Source organism: Salvelinus namaycush, chromosome 31 (genome assembly GCF_016432855.1).
Source record: "Salvelinus namaycush isolate Seneca chromosome 31, SaNama_1.0, whole genome shotgun sequence".
Classification (NCBI taxonomy): domain Eukaryota; kingdom Metazoa; phylum Chordata; class Actinopteri; order Salmoniformes; family Salmonidae; genus Salvelinus; species Salvelinus namaycush.
Genome location: NC_052337.1, coordinates 37,299,994 through 37,318,446, shown reverse-complemented (window position 1 = coordinate 37,318,446; position 18,453 = coordinate 37,299,994). Strand labels below are relative to the sequence as shown.

The following is an 18,453-nucleotide window of genomic DNA, read 5'->3' as shown; positions in this document are numbered from 1 at the left end:
TGGTCAATTCAATGTCTGGTCAGAACACCTGTTTCACATTAGAACACCGAATTCTCTGCCCAGAGAACCGAAACACCCTCAATGTCCACAGTGTCTGGAGAAGCTTTACAGACCCTGGTGTAAGTTTGTCGTTTGTCGTTTGTGTAGTCCAGGGATGGCTGACGTGCGGTGAGTCTCCATCCCTAGCAGGGTCTCCAGCAAGTCTGAAGAATTCATTGACCAAGTACTCATTTGCTAAATCCTTGCAGAACTCCCCGTTTGCAGACTGGCTCCCCCCAACCAGACACCAGATTACTGGATGGGCAACCAGCAACAGCCACAAACTGAACACTCCCATGACACGCACAGAACTCTGCTATTACATACTTCACTAAACTGATCAATGCACACAACAAATAGCCCAGGGGCCATAGAAACAGCTACTTAAGAACTCTAAAGATGTATTTTGTTAAGCTGCCACCCCAAACCTTAGCTGTGTTCGAATACTCATACTAACTGCACTATTTGTGACGTGAATTGAGTATATGGTATGCTTATTGGTGGCAGCTTAACAAAATGCTTATGGATATACTTAGAATGCCAAAAGTTCCCGGATGACGTACTAAATTCGCCAAAATACGAAGTATGCATGCAGTGGACTCTATTTCCATGCTTTTAGGGTCCATAATGCAATTCTTCAAAAAAAATGAGTGTGGCTTCATAACTTTTCAGATTTGAAGATACAATTTTTCTCAGTCGCTTTGGTGCATTTTTCACATCATCCCTAACATGTGCAAAATAATAAGTGCATTTCTCAGAACAATTTGTACAAACTGCAATATACAATAGATATGTTTCTGAAGCTAGTCAGTCACTAAAAATCCTTAGTACCTCTCAAAAGTAAATATTCATGCCAATGATCATGTCAGTGTCATCAGAATGATAAGTCATTGAGTCATTGTTCACGAACAAGGTCATCAAAATGTTTAGGCATGTTGTCAATGTAACTGTGTACTTTGACAGTATTACCTGATGTAAACTTAGGCTACAGTTTGGATGACAGTTACTGTATTGAAAATGCACAAGGCTGCACTTCTATGGCATATATCAATTTCAACAGTACTATTTACATATTACTGTATGTGGGTTATTGATTGAAAGAGACTGGACAACCCAAGGGGCACAAAGGGAAAAAAACGAAATTAAAAAGAAACACAGGAAACCACCCCTAAGGCACAACTTTGCCCGCAGCACTGTTGTGCTGTCTCTACACATCCAGACGTTCCTGTCTGTCGGCCCACATATTCTCATCCACATCACACCGGATATTTTCCCTTCCAATGCAACGTGGAAAGAATCTTTTGGAATGCCTTATCCATCCTCTGCAGGCGTCTACTGTGATGTCCTCACATGCTGCGTCCATTGCAGCCAGCAGGGTCATCTGTGTGTGTGGCTGACGATCGTACACCTTCCACCTCCATGCTGAAAATAACTCCTCAATTGGGTTAAGGAATGGTGAATAAGGTGGGAGGAATTCTATGAGCATCCTCGGGTGGGTCACAAACCATTGCCTTATGATGCTTGATCGATGGAAACTCACATTATCACAAATGACCACATACTTTGGCAAATCCTCTCTAAACAGACCCCTCTCATCATCAGGGATGAGAGCCCTGTAGAGAGGCTCTAAAAAGTTGAGTAGATGCTGGGTGTTGTATGGCCCTATAAGGGGGATATGGGTTAGGACACCATGCTCCGAAATAGCAGCACACATGCTGATATTTCCTCCCCGTTGGCCTGGCAAATCCACAGTAGCTCTGTGACCGATGATATTCCGACCCCGCCTTCTGCATTTGGTCAGGTTGAAGCCAGCCTCATCCACGTATACAAAGTTGTGAGAGGGTTCACTTGATTCCAACTCCATTATACGCTATATCCCAGAACACACAGTTGAATTTGTTTTGGTAAGGAAGAGTGACATGCAATATATGTACATTTTATGTTCCTTCCACAGCAATGGAAATGTGTGCAGTTTATGCTTACTGTACTATGTATCACTATAAAATGTTGCTGTAAAGTAGTTACATAGACATATGTTTTACCTGTACATACTGGTACCGTAGCTCCTTAACTCTGTCCTCATTCCTTTGGAACGGTACACGGTACAGCTGTTTCATACTCATCTGGTTTCTATGCAGCACCCTGTCGATGGTTGAGATGCTAACCGTATGGATGTTTTCAAAGACATCGTTGTCTTCTATAATGGTCCGTTGTATTTCCCTGAGTCTCATGGCATTGTTTGCTCAGACCATGGTGCAAATAGCCTCCTGTTGTGTGAAAAGGGTTGAGGTAATCTTGCAGTCCTATGTGGGGAAAAATGCAGTGATGCATCGCACACTTTCACACAGACAAAAACTATGCGAACACACATTTCTGTAAAACATACAGGTGGGTGCATGTAAGGTGCAGTATGTATCTGTATAGAGTATATTTCTGTATGCTGTGAAATACAAGTGGACTATTGTAATATGAAGCATTGTAGGAAGTATACGGTATACTGCTTATATACAGTAACAGTGCACTGTACATTGGTGGACATACCTGTTCTCTCTTCGAAACATTTGAACTATTGAGGACACGGTTGATCTCCCAATATTCGGCTGCACCCTTCGACCCGCCTCAGCCATTGTAAGGCCATGATTGACAACATGGTCTACAATAGTGGCCCTTATGTCATCAGATATGCGCCTGTGTCCTCTTCTGCCTCTTCCTCTGTTTTGCCTTCCACCACACATCCTTGCTCCTCTTCTTCCTCCTCTTGGCTGTTGACCCTGTTCGTTTCCTGGTCCATCCATTATTGGAAAATTGCAACTCTGTGTTGTGGTCTGTCTATATATGCTTGCCAATTGATTCTTCATGAGATGCACCTTTGAGCAATTTAGACAACTGGTTGATTGTTGGTTGAACTAACACTTTACATTCCTTCATGAGTGAGGGTCAATTTCACCTGCACGATTCATCAATTCACATTTTTGTACAAAAGGTCTAATAGAAATGTGTAAAACTATGCTTGACAGTTTATGACAAATAGTTCAACAATTTTGCATGTAATGGCTTATGCAAGGAACTAATGCCTAGATGTTTTGAGGGGTAAGACTATTCAACAGAGAACCATCTACTATATTTTGATCAATATGACATGAGCAATTGATAATGTGGAAAAAAGCTGACTTGTACATTATCAATTGAAATTTGTTCAAAGGAATAAGAAATTGCTTTAATGTGCACAAGTGACTAGATGATTTGGAATTTGTACAAGTAGTATCAAGAATTGCACTTTTGATCTAAGAAATGCACCAAAGCGACTGAGAAAAACTGTAATAGAAGAAAATATGCAGCCGAAGTCCGACGACAGCGGATACAAATTTGTTGCTTTAACTAATTATGACAAATGTTAAGAAAATGTAGAGCTGTCACGTTGGTATAAAAGGGTCAGGAGACAGACGCAGGAATGCGTAATAGGGTTTTTATTATTTACCCAAATTACAGCGTGCCATGTAAAGGCAAGGGGACGAAGAGCAAACAAACACGTATACAAAACACAGGGTTGAGACCCAAACAAAAGAGCGAGGAGTACCTCGAATAAATACACGGGACGAGACCTGAAAACACAAGTGCACAATGATACAACATGGGACAAGACCCGTAATCATCTGCACAATACAAGTGGCCCGAAAGCCAAAACAACAAGGCACAGGTACTCACACGACCAACGGACATTGGAACAATAATCGACAAGACAATGTTGAACAAAGGGCACACTTATACAATTACTAATCAGGGGAGAATATGAGGACCAGGTGTGCGTAATGACACAGTTCAGTTTCTAGAGGCCGGTGACGTAGACCTCTGAAACTGGTGCAGCAACAGTACTGGAGGCATCCGTGACATGAGCAATGTAATAAAGTAATGACTTTTCAAATAAGTTACTTTACACGTTATGTTGTCTGACAATTTGTTAGCTATGCTATCCATACTAACCCCATAGCATTACAGAAGTATGTACCGGTATGTTAGCTAGTTACCTAACGTTCATCGAACTTACATCTAACTTGCCAGGTAGTATATTAACTATCTGCTAACTTACTACCCAACGTTTATTGACTTGATTATTTACATCATTCTTAGCTAAGTGGTATAGTTGTACGTTTCAATGGCTATCTACTGCGATTTCAGAGTCCTCTAGTGCAGAATAACTGATAGATTTACGAAACACCTGTTGAATATGGCTGGTGTCAGTAAACGTCAGCAAAAGAGTTGTTGCCAGCAGCACAGTTACAGTCACCAACACCCTGGATAACATTAAAACAGCCTAACCAGCTCTGCTAGGGCGAGTAAAATGGGCAGAGTGAGGTGTTCTCTCATTTGTGTCTGGAAGTAGGTAGCCAACGTTAGCCAGTTAGCTTGGGTGCTTGGCTGCCGTTGAAAGCTCGGATCAACCTTACTCCTCGACCAGTGTGCCCTCTGAACGCTCCGAGAGTGAAACGCTCTGAATTTACAAATGGACAATCTGACAAAGCTCTGGATTTACGAATGCCAAGAGCGCACTTTGAATTTATGAAAACACCCGAAATCGCATTTGTTATGCAAACAGGCTAGCAAGAGGTATCATAGCAACAGCATCAACTTCACGGTAGACAGGAGAAGCTCTAGTTACTGAAACGATACCGTTAATTTACAGTATACTAAAATGAACTAATAGTATATAGTATATACTCATTAAGTATGTAGTATACAGTATGTTAGTATGGGTATTTGAACACAGCTCCTGTCTTTGTAGTATTGTTGTTTTGTATATATTGCATATTTTACATTGTATTATATTAAAAGTGTTTCGCTAGTTTAGGATTTCACTATTTTATAATTATTTATGATTGATGATATGATTGTAAATTGGTGTACAGTTCAGTTTAGGACTGCGAGAAACCAATAATACTTACTACAAAAATAATCTGTACATGCATTTGCACAAGTGACAGGCAACTTCCAATTTATTATTCTATGCTACAATGGCGTTCTGCAAACAAACGTTAGAGGTTCATTTTTAATGTCATTTTCTGATGCAGTACATATTCACACAATTAGACATATTCAACATATTTCAATCAAATTAAATGTTTGTTAAATAAATCATAAAAAGCAGTAAAGAAAATAGGAGTGCAGTACACATTTAAATAATTACACAATCCAGGAAGTGTGCTTCATTTAACAAAGTCTGATGATAACTGACTTGAACGTATGCTACGAATATAACCTAATACTGTTAAATTTGTTGATAATAAACTAATTACAATTATACAAATGTGCTACTAAAACTACTAACTGATTTACAGTAGTCCTACATGTTCAGTGCCAATGTATACTTTTGAGGCGGTGTGTATAGAGGAATTTAGCAGTAGTTTCCCTTTCTGTTTAGTAATAGCTTTACTTTATAATTTGTAAACGTTTTGATAAAATATTTTGCATTCCTTTGCACAAATCAATGCATTGTATTTCATACGTTAGGCTACTCCTTGGATTTTTGCCTCGGAATGAATAAACACAAAAAGTAACAAAAGTTGTCGGCCAGCTGGACAGAGATGGCGGAGGGCTGCTGGATGGCGTTGCTGCTGGGCCCCTGGGATCCGGGGGGGCCTCACTTCAGGGGGTCCTAGAAAGGAATACAGAAAAAGAGGGTGATTTTTTGGAAAGAGGGGTGGATGGGTTATTAACTGATTTTGAACCAATTACCTTGTTATCCTGGTCTGACTGCTCCGGCTCCTGTTCCTGCTCCTGGTTCTGGTCCTGCTGTTTGGTCTTAGTTGGTCTCACAATCCAGGCTTGGAGGTTGAATTGTGGGATACGGTTGCAGTTGATGATACCGTTGGTCCCACGATTGGGGATCTTGAAGGGGTTACTGGTGACTTGTAGAATGCCAGTGTTGTCACACATGATCCGAGCCAGAGAGGCACAACTAAGGGCAGCCCTCTGTGCCGAGGTAAAGACGCCTGGGTTTTCATACCACAGCCTGTAGATCAACAAGCATGATGAGGACATGAAACACACATGCATACTCTGACTGAGAAACACACACTCAAACAACCACTCCCTCTCACTCACACTCAAATATGCAAGCTCGCGCACACACAGACACACACACACCTGTCTCCCTGGCGAATCCTCTGGAACTGGGTAGCTATGAGGCAGGCGAAGAGAGGCCCGACGCGGCCTCCTCGTACAAAAGGTTCAGCCACACCCCCCATCCACACGTCAATGTTAGCTGGGGTGCCGTAGAGCTGCAGCAGTCTGCGGGCCAGGTCTTTGTTGTTCAGAACCACAGCCAGCTGAGCCTGGTTCCTAGGAGTTGAGAGTCCACAGAATTTACGCCAAGCATTGTAGCCTAGGTTGGATGACAGAAAGAAAATAATTAATGCATGGAACAGATTGATAGAGCTATATTGAGGAAGAGAGAGAGATGAAGGACATTTTAGAGTTGGTGTTTACATGCGTAAAGGATAAACTTTAATGTGAGTATAACGGTATAGATGTATTTATCTGTGGTATCAGTTTAGTTTGTAGAGGGGATAAGGCAGGTGTACCAGGGAGGCCATGGTCACGTCCCCGCTGCATGTTGAGGGAGCCCAGGTCTAGAGCCAGGTGTTGTACGAACTGGAAAAGTCTCTCCCTCAGAGCGTCCACCATCATGTGATCCTGGGTGTTCAGCTTAGCAGGCCGACCCACCAGACCTCGGATCAGAGGGTCGATACCACCTGAAGGAGGACAGAGAGAGAATTGAATATTTAAATGTTTATCCTTTTCTACCATCAAAGTTAATTAGTTAACAATTGGCAAGGGGTCTTCATAGCATCCCTATGATTATCTCCCACCACTCACCCTCAAACACCAGCCTCCAGGGGGTGAAGAAGGCCTTGAACAGAGGCACACTGGGGAACTTGGCATTTTCCCTGTAGTTGCTATCCAGGCGGGACAACATGGGCTGGATGGCCAGGTGGGCAAAGCGGTATGCTGCTGTAGCAAACACGTTGGCAATGCTGGGATCAATCTTCTCATCGTAGCCAGGGTAACGGCCGAGCTGGCGGGCCATGGTGTCTGGGCCCACGATGTGCGGCAGGTAGTGCCGGAACACAAACACCTAGGAGGGATTGAAAGGAAGAGCGTGAGAGAGACACATTTGTAGATGTGTATGTGATAGGGAAGCTGTGTCTGTGAGAATATTCAAGAATATTTACGTGTAAGAATGAGAAGCAGAGGGAAAGAGAGTGTGTGTTAGAGAGTATACACTGGACGAGTAGCGGAGAGAAGGAACTGAGACCCTGAGTATCAGTGATATGTGTCTATTTGTGGTACCTGCGTGTAGGCACCCATGATCTTACGGGCCTCCTGATAGAGTGTGTCAGCATCCCATTGTGGGTTGAGACGACGCAGGGCACGTGCCAGACGGTTGTGCTCACGCATGAACATTGTATGAATAGATGTTAAGGCTATGTTCTCATCCACACGGGCATCACCTGGCAGACAGAGAATGACTTGTTTGTCTGTGTCGGGGCAGCTATTGTACATGATGGTTAAAGAATTGCTTTAATTAAAATGTGAAGTTACTGGAAGAAAATGTTGAGCCGTGGTCTCGTTCTGTTCTTTAGACTTTCACTTAAATATACTGTACATTGGTCTATACTCCTCAAACAAACAGAGTTAAAATGCTAACCTGCAATGAAGAAAAAGGGGGTGCAACTTAGTATTAAGAAGATGGTCTACTCTTCAGACAGACAAAGTTAAAAGGCTAACCTGCAATGAAGCAGGGCACCTCCTTGGAATTGGTTTGGTTGGTGACTCTCTGACGGGTGGCACACATGTTACCCGTCACTTTCGTGAAGGGCAGCAGTTCACGCCCATTGTCTGTGAACTCTTTGTTGACACGCAGCAGGCCTCCATCGTTGGTAAGGTCACGGAGGTCACGCGCCAACCCCTCCTCAGAGCCGTACACCTGCCCCAAGTCCAGGAAGGCCGTAAGGGTATTGATCTGCTCCCTCTTGTTGGCCACGCCACCGAAATTGAAAGCAGACTCCCCTGTGCCGCACACGGGCGCTGATCGGAAGACCGGGATGCAGCTGTCTCGGCCAGTGGGCAAGCGTGGGTCTCTGGGAGGAATCTGGTCATGGAAGAAATAACAGACGTTGAAGACCTAATAATCCATGGACCATGGATAGAAAATGGCAAGATATACAGAGATGGCTGTATAGTCATAGTGCTGTGGGATATGAAGGCTGTGGGATGTGATGTGAGAGCTGTGACTGACCTGGATGGGGAAACAGGGTTCGGAGCGTTCACAGCTCTCGTCACAGTCCAGGCCGTTGCTGTAGGAGCGGATGCTGGGGGAGAAGGGCGTGAATGTCAGGTCATGGTCGTTCCACTGGCCAAAGAGGGTGACCATGTGTGTGAACTCGCGATCGCACTTAACACCAGCATCATTGGTTGCCAGGATACGGTTAGAGACCTCCCTTACCTGCAAACACGGAGGGAAGGAGAGAAAGAGGGCAGAGGGTAACAATTATGTTACTTCATACATAACTTGTGGTAACATAGTAGCAGTTATTCCAACTATATTTTTTGTCATCATACCAGAGGGAGCATAAAGTTGTTGAAGCGTGTGTTTCGGTCCCAGCCTTTGGGTTGAGAGACCCCATCGTCATACTGAGCAGGCAGCCAACGAGTGAAGGGTGTATTTGAAGCTCCAAGACGAGGGTACTTCCTGATAAGCATGAAGAAAATACACAGAAACTGGTATGGTTGCATCTCCTGCGGCCGATACACAGCCGACCTCAGACATGGTGTACACATAGTGAACTTCCCCTTACATTCCACCCTACACAACTTCTGTGTGCAAGGCTTTCAGATTGTTGCGTGAAAGTATTAAACCCGCCATGCCCTGGTGCTCTTACAGGTTGTTGCAGATGCTAGTGGCTGTGCGGTACTTGTTAATGTTGGGTGTGGTGTGGCAGGAGGGTTTGCTGACACGAGCTGCACAGCCAGTTACCCGGACAATGGTGTCTAGCTCCTCTGGTGTGAGCAGGTCTGAGAAACAAGAGAGAGGGATAACAAAGACTTGAATGTGTACTTATTACGACTGTGTGTGTCTATATCTGAGTGAATATGTATTCCGAATTTCTCACGGAGTGAATGTCTGTGTATGTATGATGGTGTGTATTACTGACCTGTTGCGTTGAGCGAGCGTTTGTGCAACCTGTGCGTGCTGTGGACTTTCTCATGGATCAGTCTCAGGGTGTTCTCCAGGTAGTCTGCAGACCGTACAGCAGAGCGTGTGTCCCTGGCAGGCTGCTTCAGGAGACGCAGGACATCTGAGGGCCTGGTGGACTGCCCACGCACTCTCTCCAGACTCCTGACAAGAAGATGAAGTTATGAACAGAAACATGCTCCTGAAGTTGAATAGAATCTCAGTACAGAGGCAGATTTAGTACTAATGCCATACAAATGTAATTCAATGTTTAACAGGCTCCTCTTCCCTTCATCAAAAATAAAATACAAATCTGAAAAATGTTAAAGTTTTACTGAAAAATTGCATGGTTATGGCAAAAATTCGGTCCTAATTCTTCCATTGAAGAGATACACAACTTCCTCTTTGATTGTGACAGAACTATACCTCTTTTAGGCTCCCTCAAGAGGCTAGTATTTATTGATTAGGTTGCTCAGTGTTGAACTAAGAAGTTAACACGAGGGTCTATAATTTTTTCTCTCTAGCCTCACTGTAAAAAAAATCTGTTAAGCATTTCATTAAATCTGTATGGCCTAATCATTAGAAATAATGAGAAATTGAAATGATGAAACCATTATTTTCTAAAGGAAATACAAGAAGTAAAATAAATGGAAATAAAGAGGAATAAGAAAGACTTCCGTAGTGCAAATCCATCTGTTCGACTGAGTGAGACAATTTTGCTAAATGCAGACAGTGATACTAGTGCTGCTATTTACAAAGACAACTGTCAGATTCACTCACTTTTCTCTGGAGTACTTGTAAGCTTCATCTACGAGTCTCTTTGCCTCCTCCACCGAACTTTGAATGAATGGGCTACCCAAGCTTTCCTCTGTAGACAGGTCTGGCTGGCTGAACATCAGGCACAACCCCAATGCCAGGAGGGAGGGAAACGGCTTCATCTCTGAAAATCAAAAAGGGGTTCATCCGATCATCTTTCGAAAAACCATGCTGCACTCTGAAATGTCATGTGGCCCTTAGCTGTTTTTCAGAATGTGTGAGAGAGAACTTTTCACAAAATACTACTTTTACACAATATTAATAACAGATTCATAGCACATGGATCAGAATGACCATGTATAACAGAGAAAAAATGGAACCTGATTAATAGACAAGAATGAAACATACTGCATAAAAAAGTGTATACAATTGTCTTACCTTTGTTTTAACAACTGTTGTTGTGAAGTCTTATTGAAGATGTATGGTGCTCTCTCTAACTATTCTATTTATAGTTAATGTTGCAAGGCCTCGCCTCCTGTCATCTGTCATTTCTGAGGTGTCTGACTGAATTATGCACAGTGCCTTCAGAAAGTATTCATACCCCTTGATTTATTGCACATTTTGTTGTGTTACAGCCTGAATTCAATCTACAATCTACCCATCTACACACATTACCCCATAATGACAAGATGAAAACATGTTTTTAGAAAGGTTTTAAATGTATTGAAAATGAAATATAGAAATATCTCATTTACATACAGTAAGTATGCACTCCTCTGAGTCAATACTTTGTAGAAGCACCTTTCGCGGCAATTACAGCTGTGAGTCTTTTGGGGTATGTTTTTAAGAGCTTTGCACACCTGGATTGTATGATATTTGCCCATTATTCATTTAAAAATTCTGCAAGCTTTGTCAAGTTGTTTGTTGATCATTGCTAGACAGCCATTTCAAGTCTTGCCATAGATTTTCAAGCAGATTTAAGTCAAAACTGTAACTAGGCCACTCAGGAACATTCAATGTCGTCTTGGTAACAAGCATGCCCATAACACCATGCTTGAAAATATGAAGAGTGGTACTCAGTGATGTGTTGTGTTGCATTTGCCCCAAACATAATGCTTTGTATTCAGGACATAAAGTTTATTTCTTTGCCACATTTTTTGCAACTTTACTTGAGTGCCTATTTGATCATGGTGTTTGATTCCCTGCAGGATTATTGTCTTGCTGTAGCAAGATCCTACAACTATAGCTTTAGTCTGTTGTCATCATGTTTTTCTTAATGTTATTTCCACACAGAAACTGTTACTTAAGAAGCGGCCTACATAGGGAAGTAAGATCATGAACTCTTAACATGACTAAGGGAATTAACATGACTAAGGTAATTAACATGTCTACGGTAATTAACATGACTAAGGTAATTAACATGACTACGGTAATTTACATGACTAAGGTAATTAACATGGCTATGGTAATTTACATGACTACGGTAATTTACATGACTAAGGTAATTAGCATGACTAAGGTAATTTGAAATAAAACAGCCACACCAATGCTTTGGACCTGGTTAAGAAATTGAAACATTTTCATCCTGATTTCAGAGAGTGACACTTATTGATGTTATCATATGGAAGGTGCCAAGACTTATAGTTTTCTTCATTCGGTAAAGTTACATAGCCTAGACTCACAGGGGTATTCAACTCTTACCCTACGAGGTCCGGAGCATGCTGGTTTTCTGTTCTACCTGATAATTAATTGCACCCATCTATTGTGCCAGGTCTAAATCAGTCCCTGATTAGAGGGGAACAATGAAAACAAGCGGTGGAACCAGCTTTGAGGTCCAGAGTTGAGTTTTAGAGGTAGAGGATACTTTGCAACATTACACATGAAGAAGAATTTATGGTATGTAATATGCCATGTCTTTTTTCAACACAAGATACTATCAGTATAGAATAGAAGAGGTCAACACACCATTAAAATAATGTAGCTATCTTAGTTATTAGTGATGCAAAGGTTGCCTCATAACCAGCAGTTGGGCAGGTTAAGGGTCATGAAATATTATGTGGATGAAGGGCGACTGGGTTGAATAAAGAGAAAACAATACCTTAAAAACTCCATAAATGTATCATTTTTAGGCAATTTATAGGCTACATTGAGGTTTTTCTTTCATTATTTTTGGCCTATCTGGCATTAGTACGTAAGCCTACGCATTATTAGGGCCTAAAGGCGTTGAATGCTTTCCAGTCGAAACAGTTCGGGAAGAGTTTGTACATATATTATGATGACATGTTGTGACATTATTGTTCGTTTTGGACTTCAGGCACACACCGAAGTCGGTAGCTGAAGTCTAAGACCATTTCTTTGCTGATTGGTAAACAGTAGGGATTATTCAATAAAGTATTTATTGTCATTCAACGAGAAATGACACATTTTCATGATTTTTTTTAAAATTGAGAAATACTGCATAAAACATTGTAATGAAACAGGCAGGGAGCAGGTCTCGAACCCTCGACCTTCTAGCCCGAAGTCCGGCGCGCTATCGACTGTGCCGCAAAAGCATGCTCAAGCGGCAGAGTCGATTTCCGCGCTTATAAACCCAGGGTCGTTACACTACTCCCTCCTTTCAAAGAGCGCGTCCTCGCGCTAGCTTGCGACTTTACGTCTTACAGGAACGCGCTCACCGGCCAAGCACACGCACTGTCGTGGATGCGAGGTCCGATCACTTCCGACACCAGTGTAATGAAACAGGCAGGGAGCAGGTCTCGAACCCTCGACCTCCTAGCCCGAGGTCCGGCGCGCTATCGACTGTGCCGCAAAAGCATGCTCAAACGGCAGAGTCGATTTCCGCGCTTATAAACCCAGGGTCGTTACAACATCTTAGTTAGATGTAAAATTGCGCGACTAAGATCTCCTCTGCAAAAACGTCAAAATGAATGACAGATTTCTTGAGTAGGTTAGATTAATTGTGACTTCATCTCAAAATAGACAAACAATACTATTGCCGCTTTTTTCTCCCCGGAGTATGCTAGCACACTCGTTCGGTTTGCGTAGCTGACTTCGGATAGCCGCCAGCCGAACTGAAGCATGCCTTAAATGTAGGCTATGTGCGCTAAATATACTACACGCAAATCGCCAAATGCTTTAGGGAATGGGCAGAAAAAGTTAACGTTGATCCAGAGGGGACAATGTCAGAGTTTAATTCAACAATAGAAAAGCTGTGAAATGGAGAGTTAAACATAAAGAGAGGGAATGCCAGAAAAGTAATGCTTGTAAAATATTTGGTGAAGTGGTAAAAGAGGATGATAGCAGTGCCAGCTATGTTATATGTGATGGTTGTGAGGGCTATACAAATTTGACAGTCACAAGAGGGGGACTTCAAATAGGGCTATGGCACATCAAGGGAACTGTATGTAGCCTACTGTTCAGATAGGTTAAATGGAAACTGAAATCTGGACACTAGGTCTATAACCTCTCACATAGCCTTAATATTAACTCCTGCAGAATAATACATTTCTTGCGTGAAATGATACACCAAATGCATGCAAAATTTGGACTTAGGAACAGGAGTGGAGAAAGATGATTGATTTCTTTCAGCATCTTGCGAAGCATGCAAATACACAGTTAGATACCATCTGTAGAGGTGCTATCTTTATCAACATCATAAAAGCTGATAGTAGACTATTTCAACCACACAAAATAGCCTATGCATCCAAGCCGAATGTAAATCTTATCAGAAACACGTTGGGTCATTTTTACAGCTTTCTGTTTCCTTACAACCGGTCAAAATTTTGCACAGAAAATCATTCCTGTTTTTCTTTTAGTTATTGCATTTTGTCACCAGTCCTTTGCTCCATGAAAGAAGCAGAGATGACAGAGAAAACTTTACAAGTGTCAACTGGATTGAAGCATTCATTCTATCGATTTATGACATTGTTCTGGCATTAATATGGAGTTGGTCCCCCCTTTGCTGCTATACCAGCCTCCACTCTTCTGGGAAGGCTTTTCACTAGATGTTGGAACATTGCTGCGGGGACTTGCTTCCATTCAGCCACAAGGGCATTAGTGAGGTCAGGCACGGATGTTGGGCGATTAGGCCTGACTCGTAGTCTGCGTTCCAATTCATCCCAAAGGTGTTCGATGGGGTTTATGTCAGGGCTCTGTGCAGGCAAGTCAAGTTCTTCCACACCGATCTCGACAAACCATTTCTGTATGGACCTCGCTTTCTGCACGGGGGCATTGTCATGCCTAAACAGGAAAGGGCCTTCCCCATTGTTGCCACAATGTTGGAAGCCCAGAATCGTCTAAAATGTCATTGTATGCTGTAGTGTTAAGATTTCTGTTCACCGGAACTAAGGTCCCTAGCCCAAACTATGAAAAACAGCCTGATAAAATAATTTATATGTTTAGAGATAATGATTAAATAATTCTACCCTGAAACTTAACCATTAGAGATTATAGTTATATAGCATGTATAAGGAATAATTAAAGTATTAAACATAAGTCCAACTAGGTTGGACTGGGAGGTGTCACGACTCCTACAGAAGGTGGCTCCCCTTCCTGTTCGGGTGGCGCTCGGCGGTCGTCGTCACCGGCCTACTAGCTGCCACTGATCCTTTTCCCCCTTTCTGTTTATTGGTTTCACCTGTTTTGTGTTTGGCTGATTAGTCGGGCTATGTTAACCAGTGGGCCCGCCTGCTCTTTGTGCGGGATTGTTTGTGTGACTAGGGTGCACTTTGTGCACGTGTTTCCCATTTCGTGGGTTTTTGCTGGACTGTTTAAGTCCCCCTGTTTGGGGCATTTGTTTTGTGTGCGCCCTGTGTTTCGTGGGGTGGCTTATGTTCGCCGTTTGTGCATTAAATAGCACTACCCTGAACTCTCTGCTTCCTGCGCCTGACTTCGCACCCACTACACCCAGATCGTTACAGGAGGGAGATACATGTGTGTGCCTAAGAAATTACCGAGAACAATTAAACTGTGTTTGAACCGACCTGGCTAGAACTCTGAGAAACTTATGATAGGACAGGGAGTACTTCTCAAGGTTTCCCTAATCTCGGGGGAATGGAACTGTCGGCTGGGTAGTGATACACAGTGGTGAGAACTATGGAGAAGGATAAAACTCACCTACTGTTTGTGTGTATGTATGTGCGTAGGATATCTACTGTTTGTGTGAAAGTATGTGCATAAAACTGGCGAGTGTAGAGAGTATAGAGATATTGTTATCCACGTCGGCACCAACGATGTTAGGATGAAACAGTCAGAGGTCACCAAGCGCAACATAGCTTCAGCGTGTAAATCAGCTAGAAAGATGTGTCGGCATCGAGTAATTGTCTCTGGCCCCCTCCCAGTTAGGGGGAGTGACGAGCTCTACAGCAGAGTCTCACAACTCAATCGCTGGTTGAAAACTGTTTTCTGCCCCTCCCAAAAGATAGAATTTGTAGATAATTGGCCCTCTTTCTGGGACTCACCCACAAACAGGACCAAGCCTGACCTGCTGAGGAGTGACGGACTCCATCCTAGCTGGAGGGGTGCTCTCATCTTATCTACCAACATAGACAGGGCTCTAACTCCACAATGAAATAGGGTGCAGGCCAGGCAGCAGGCTGTTAGCCAACCTGCCAGCTTAGTGGAGTCTGCCACTAGCATAGTCAGTGTAGTCAGCTCAGCCATCCCCATTGAGACTGTGTCTGTGCCTCGACCTAGGTTGGGCAAAACTAAACATGGCGGTGTTCGGCCTTAGCAATCTCATTAGGATAAAGACCTCCTCCATTCCTGCCATTATTGAAAGAGATCGTGATACCTCACATCTCAAAATAGGGTTATTTAATGTTAGATCCCTCACTTCAAAGGCAGTTATAGTCAATGAACTAATCACTGATCACAATCTTGATGTGATTGGCCTGACTGAAACATGGCTTAAGCCTGATGAATTTACTGTGTTAAATGAGGCCTCACCTCCTGGTTACACTAGTGACCATATCCCCCGTGCATCCCGCAAAGGCGGAGGTGTTGCTAACATTTACGATAGCAAATTTCAATTTACAAAAAAGAAAATGACGTTTTCGTCTTTTGAGCTTCTAGTCATGAAATCTATGCAGCCTACTCAATCACTTTTTATAGCTACTGTTTACAGGCCTCCTGGGCCATATACAGCGTTCCTCTCTGAGTTCCCTGAATTCCTATCGGACCTTGTAGTCATAGCAGATAATATTCTAATTTTTGGTGATTTTAATATTCATATGGAAAAGTCCACAGACCCACTCCAAAAGGCTTTCGGAGCCATCATCGACTCAGTGGGTTTTGTCCAACATGTCTCTGGACCTACTCACTGCCACAGTCATACTCTGGACCTAGTTTTGTCCCATGGAATAAATGTTGTAGATCTTAATGTTTTTCCTCATAATCCTGGACTATCGGACCACCATTTTATTGCGTTTGAAATCGCAACAAATAATCTGCTCAGACTCCAACCAAGGAGCATCAAAAGTCGTGCTATAAATTCTCAGACAACACAAAAATTCCTTGATGCCCTTCCAGACTCCTTCTGCCTACCCAAGGACGTCAGAGGACAAAAATCAGTTAACCATCTAACTGAGGAACTCAATTTAACCTTGCGCAATACCCTAGATGCAGTTGCACCCCTAAAAACGAAAAACATTTGTCATAAGAAACTAGCTCCCTGGTATACAGAAAATACCCGAGCTCTGAAGCAAGCTTCCAGAAAATTGGAACGGAAATGGCGCCACGCCAAACTGGAAGTCTTCCGACTAGCTTGGAAAGACAGTACCGTGCAGTATCGAAGAGCCCTCACTGCTGCTCGATCATCCTACTTTTCCAACTTAATTGAGGAAAATAAGAACAATCCAAAATTTATTTTTGATACTGTTGCAAAGCTAACTAAAAAGCAGCATTCCCCAAGAGAGGATGGCTTTCACTTCAGCAGTAATAAATTCATGAACTTCTTTGAGGAAAAGATCATGATCATTAGAAAGCAAATTACGGACTCCTCTTTAAATCTGCGTATTCCTCCAGGGCTTAGCTGTCCTGGATCTGCACAGCTCTGCCAGGGCCTGGGATCGGGAGAGACACTTAAGTGTTTTAGTACTATATCTCTTGACACAATGATGAAAATAATCATGGCCTCTAAACCTTCAAGCTGCATACTGGATCCTATTTCTACTAAACTACTGAAAGAGCTGCTTCCTGTGCTTGGTCCTCCTATGTTGAACATAATAAACGGCTCTCTATCCACCGGATGTGTACCAAACTCACTAAAAGTGGCAGTAATAAAGCCTCTCTTGAAAAAGCCAAACCTTGACCCGGAAAATATAAAAAACTATCGGCCTATATCGAATCTTCCATTCCTCTCAAAAATTTTAGAAAAAGCTGTTGCGCAGCAACTCACTGCCTTCCTGAAGACAAACAATGTATACGAAATGCTTCAGTCTGGTTTTAGACCCCATCATAGCACTGAGACTGCACTTGTGAAGGTGGTAAATGACCTTTTAATGGCGTCAGACCGAGGCTCTGCATCTGTTCTCGTGCTACTAGACCTTAGTGCTGCCTTTGACACCATCGATCACCACATTCTTTTGGAGAGACTGGAAGCCCAAATTGGTCTATACGGACAAGTTCTGGCCTGGTTTAGATCTTATCTGTCGGAAAGATATCAGTTTGTCTCTGTGAATGGTTTGTCCTCTGACAAATCAACTGTACTTTTCGGTGTTCCTCAAGGTTCCGTTTTAGGACCACTATTGTTTTCACTATATATTTTACCTCTTGGGGATGTTATTCGAAAACATAATGTTAACTTTCACTGCTATGCGGATGACACACAGCTGTACATTTCAATGAAACATGGTGAAGCCCCAAAATTGCCCTCGCTAGAAGCCTGTGTTTCAGACATAAGGAAGTGGATGGCTGAAAACCTTCTACTTTTAAACTCGGACAAAACAGAGATGCTTGTTCTAGGTCCCAAGAAACAAAGAGATCTTCTGTTAAATCTGACAATTAATCTTGATGGTTGTAAAGTCGTCTCAAATAAAACTGTGAAGGACCTCGGCGTTACTCTTGACCCTGATCTCTCTTTTGACGAACATATCAAGACTGTTTCAAGGACAGCTTTTTTCCATCTACGTAACATTGCAAAAATCAGAAATTTTCTGTCCAAAAATGATGCAGAAAAATTTATCCATGCATTTGTTACTTCTAGGCTAGACTACTGCAATGCTCTACTTTCCGGCTACCCGGATAAAGCACTAAATAAACTTCAGTTAGTGCTAAATACGGCTGCTAGAATCCTGACTAGAACCAAGAAATTTGATCATATTACTCCAGTGCTAGCTTCCCTACACTGGCTTCCTGTTAAGGCAAGGGCTGATTTCAAGGTTTTACTGTTAACCTATAAAGCGTTACATGGGCTTGCTCCTACCTAT

General features: G+C 42.6%; 1 protein-coding gene across 1 annotated transcript; it reads right to left on the bottom strand.

The window, feature by feature from the left end:
- Positions 1-5,188: 5,188 nt before the first annotated feature.
- On the bottom strand, positions 5,189-10,200 carry LOC120026156 (eosinophil peroxidase-like). Its single transcript, XM_038970978.1, has 12 exons — positions 10,052-10,200; positions 9,252-9,436; positions 8,979-9,111; positions 8,659-8,788; positions 8,336-8,542; positions 7,825-8,188; positions 7,387-7,547; positions 6,913-7,171; positions 6,618-6,788; positions 6,181-6,418; positions 5,770-6,046; positions 5,189-5,689 (listed from the first exon to the last, which is right to left on the bottom strand). The coding sequence occupies exons 1-12, from the start codon at positions 10,165-10,167 to the stop codon at positions 5,675-5,677; spliced, it is 2,256 nt and encodes a 751-aa protein (XP_038826906.1). The 5' UTR covers positions 10,168-10,200; the 3' UTR covers positions 5,189-5,674.
- Between the last annotated feature and the right edge of the window lie 8,253 nt (positions 10,201-18,453).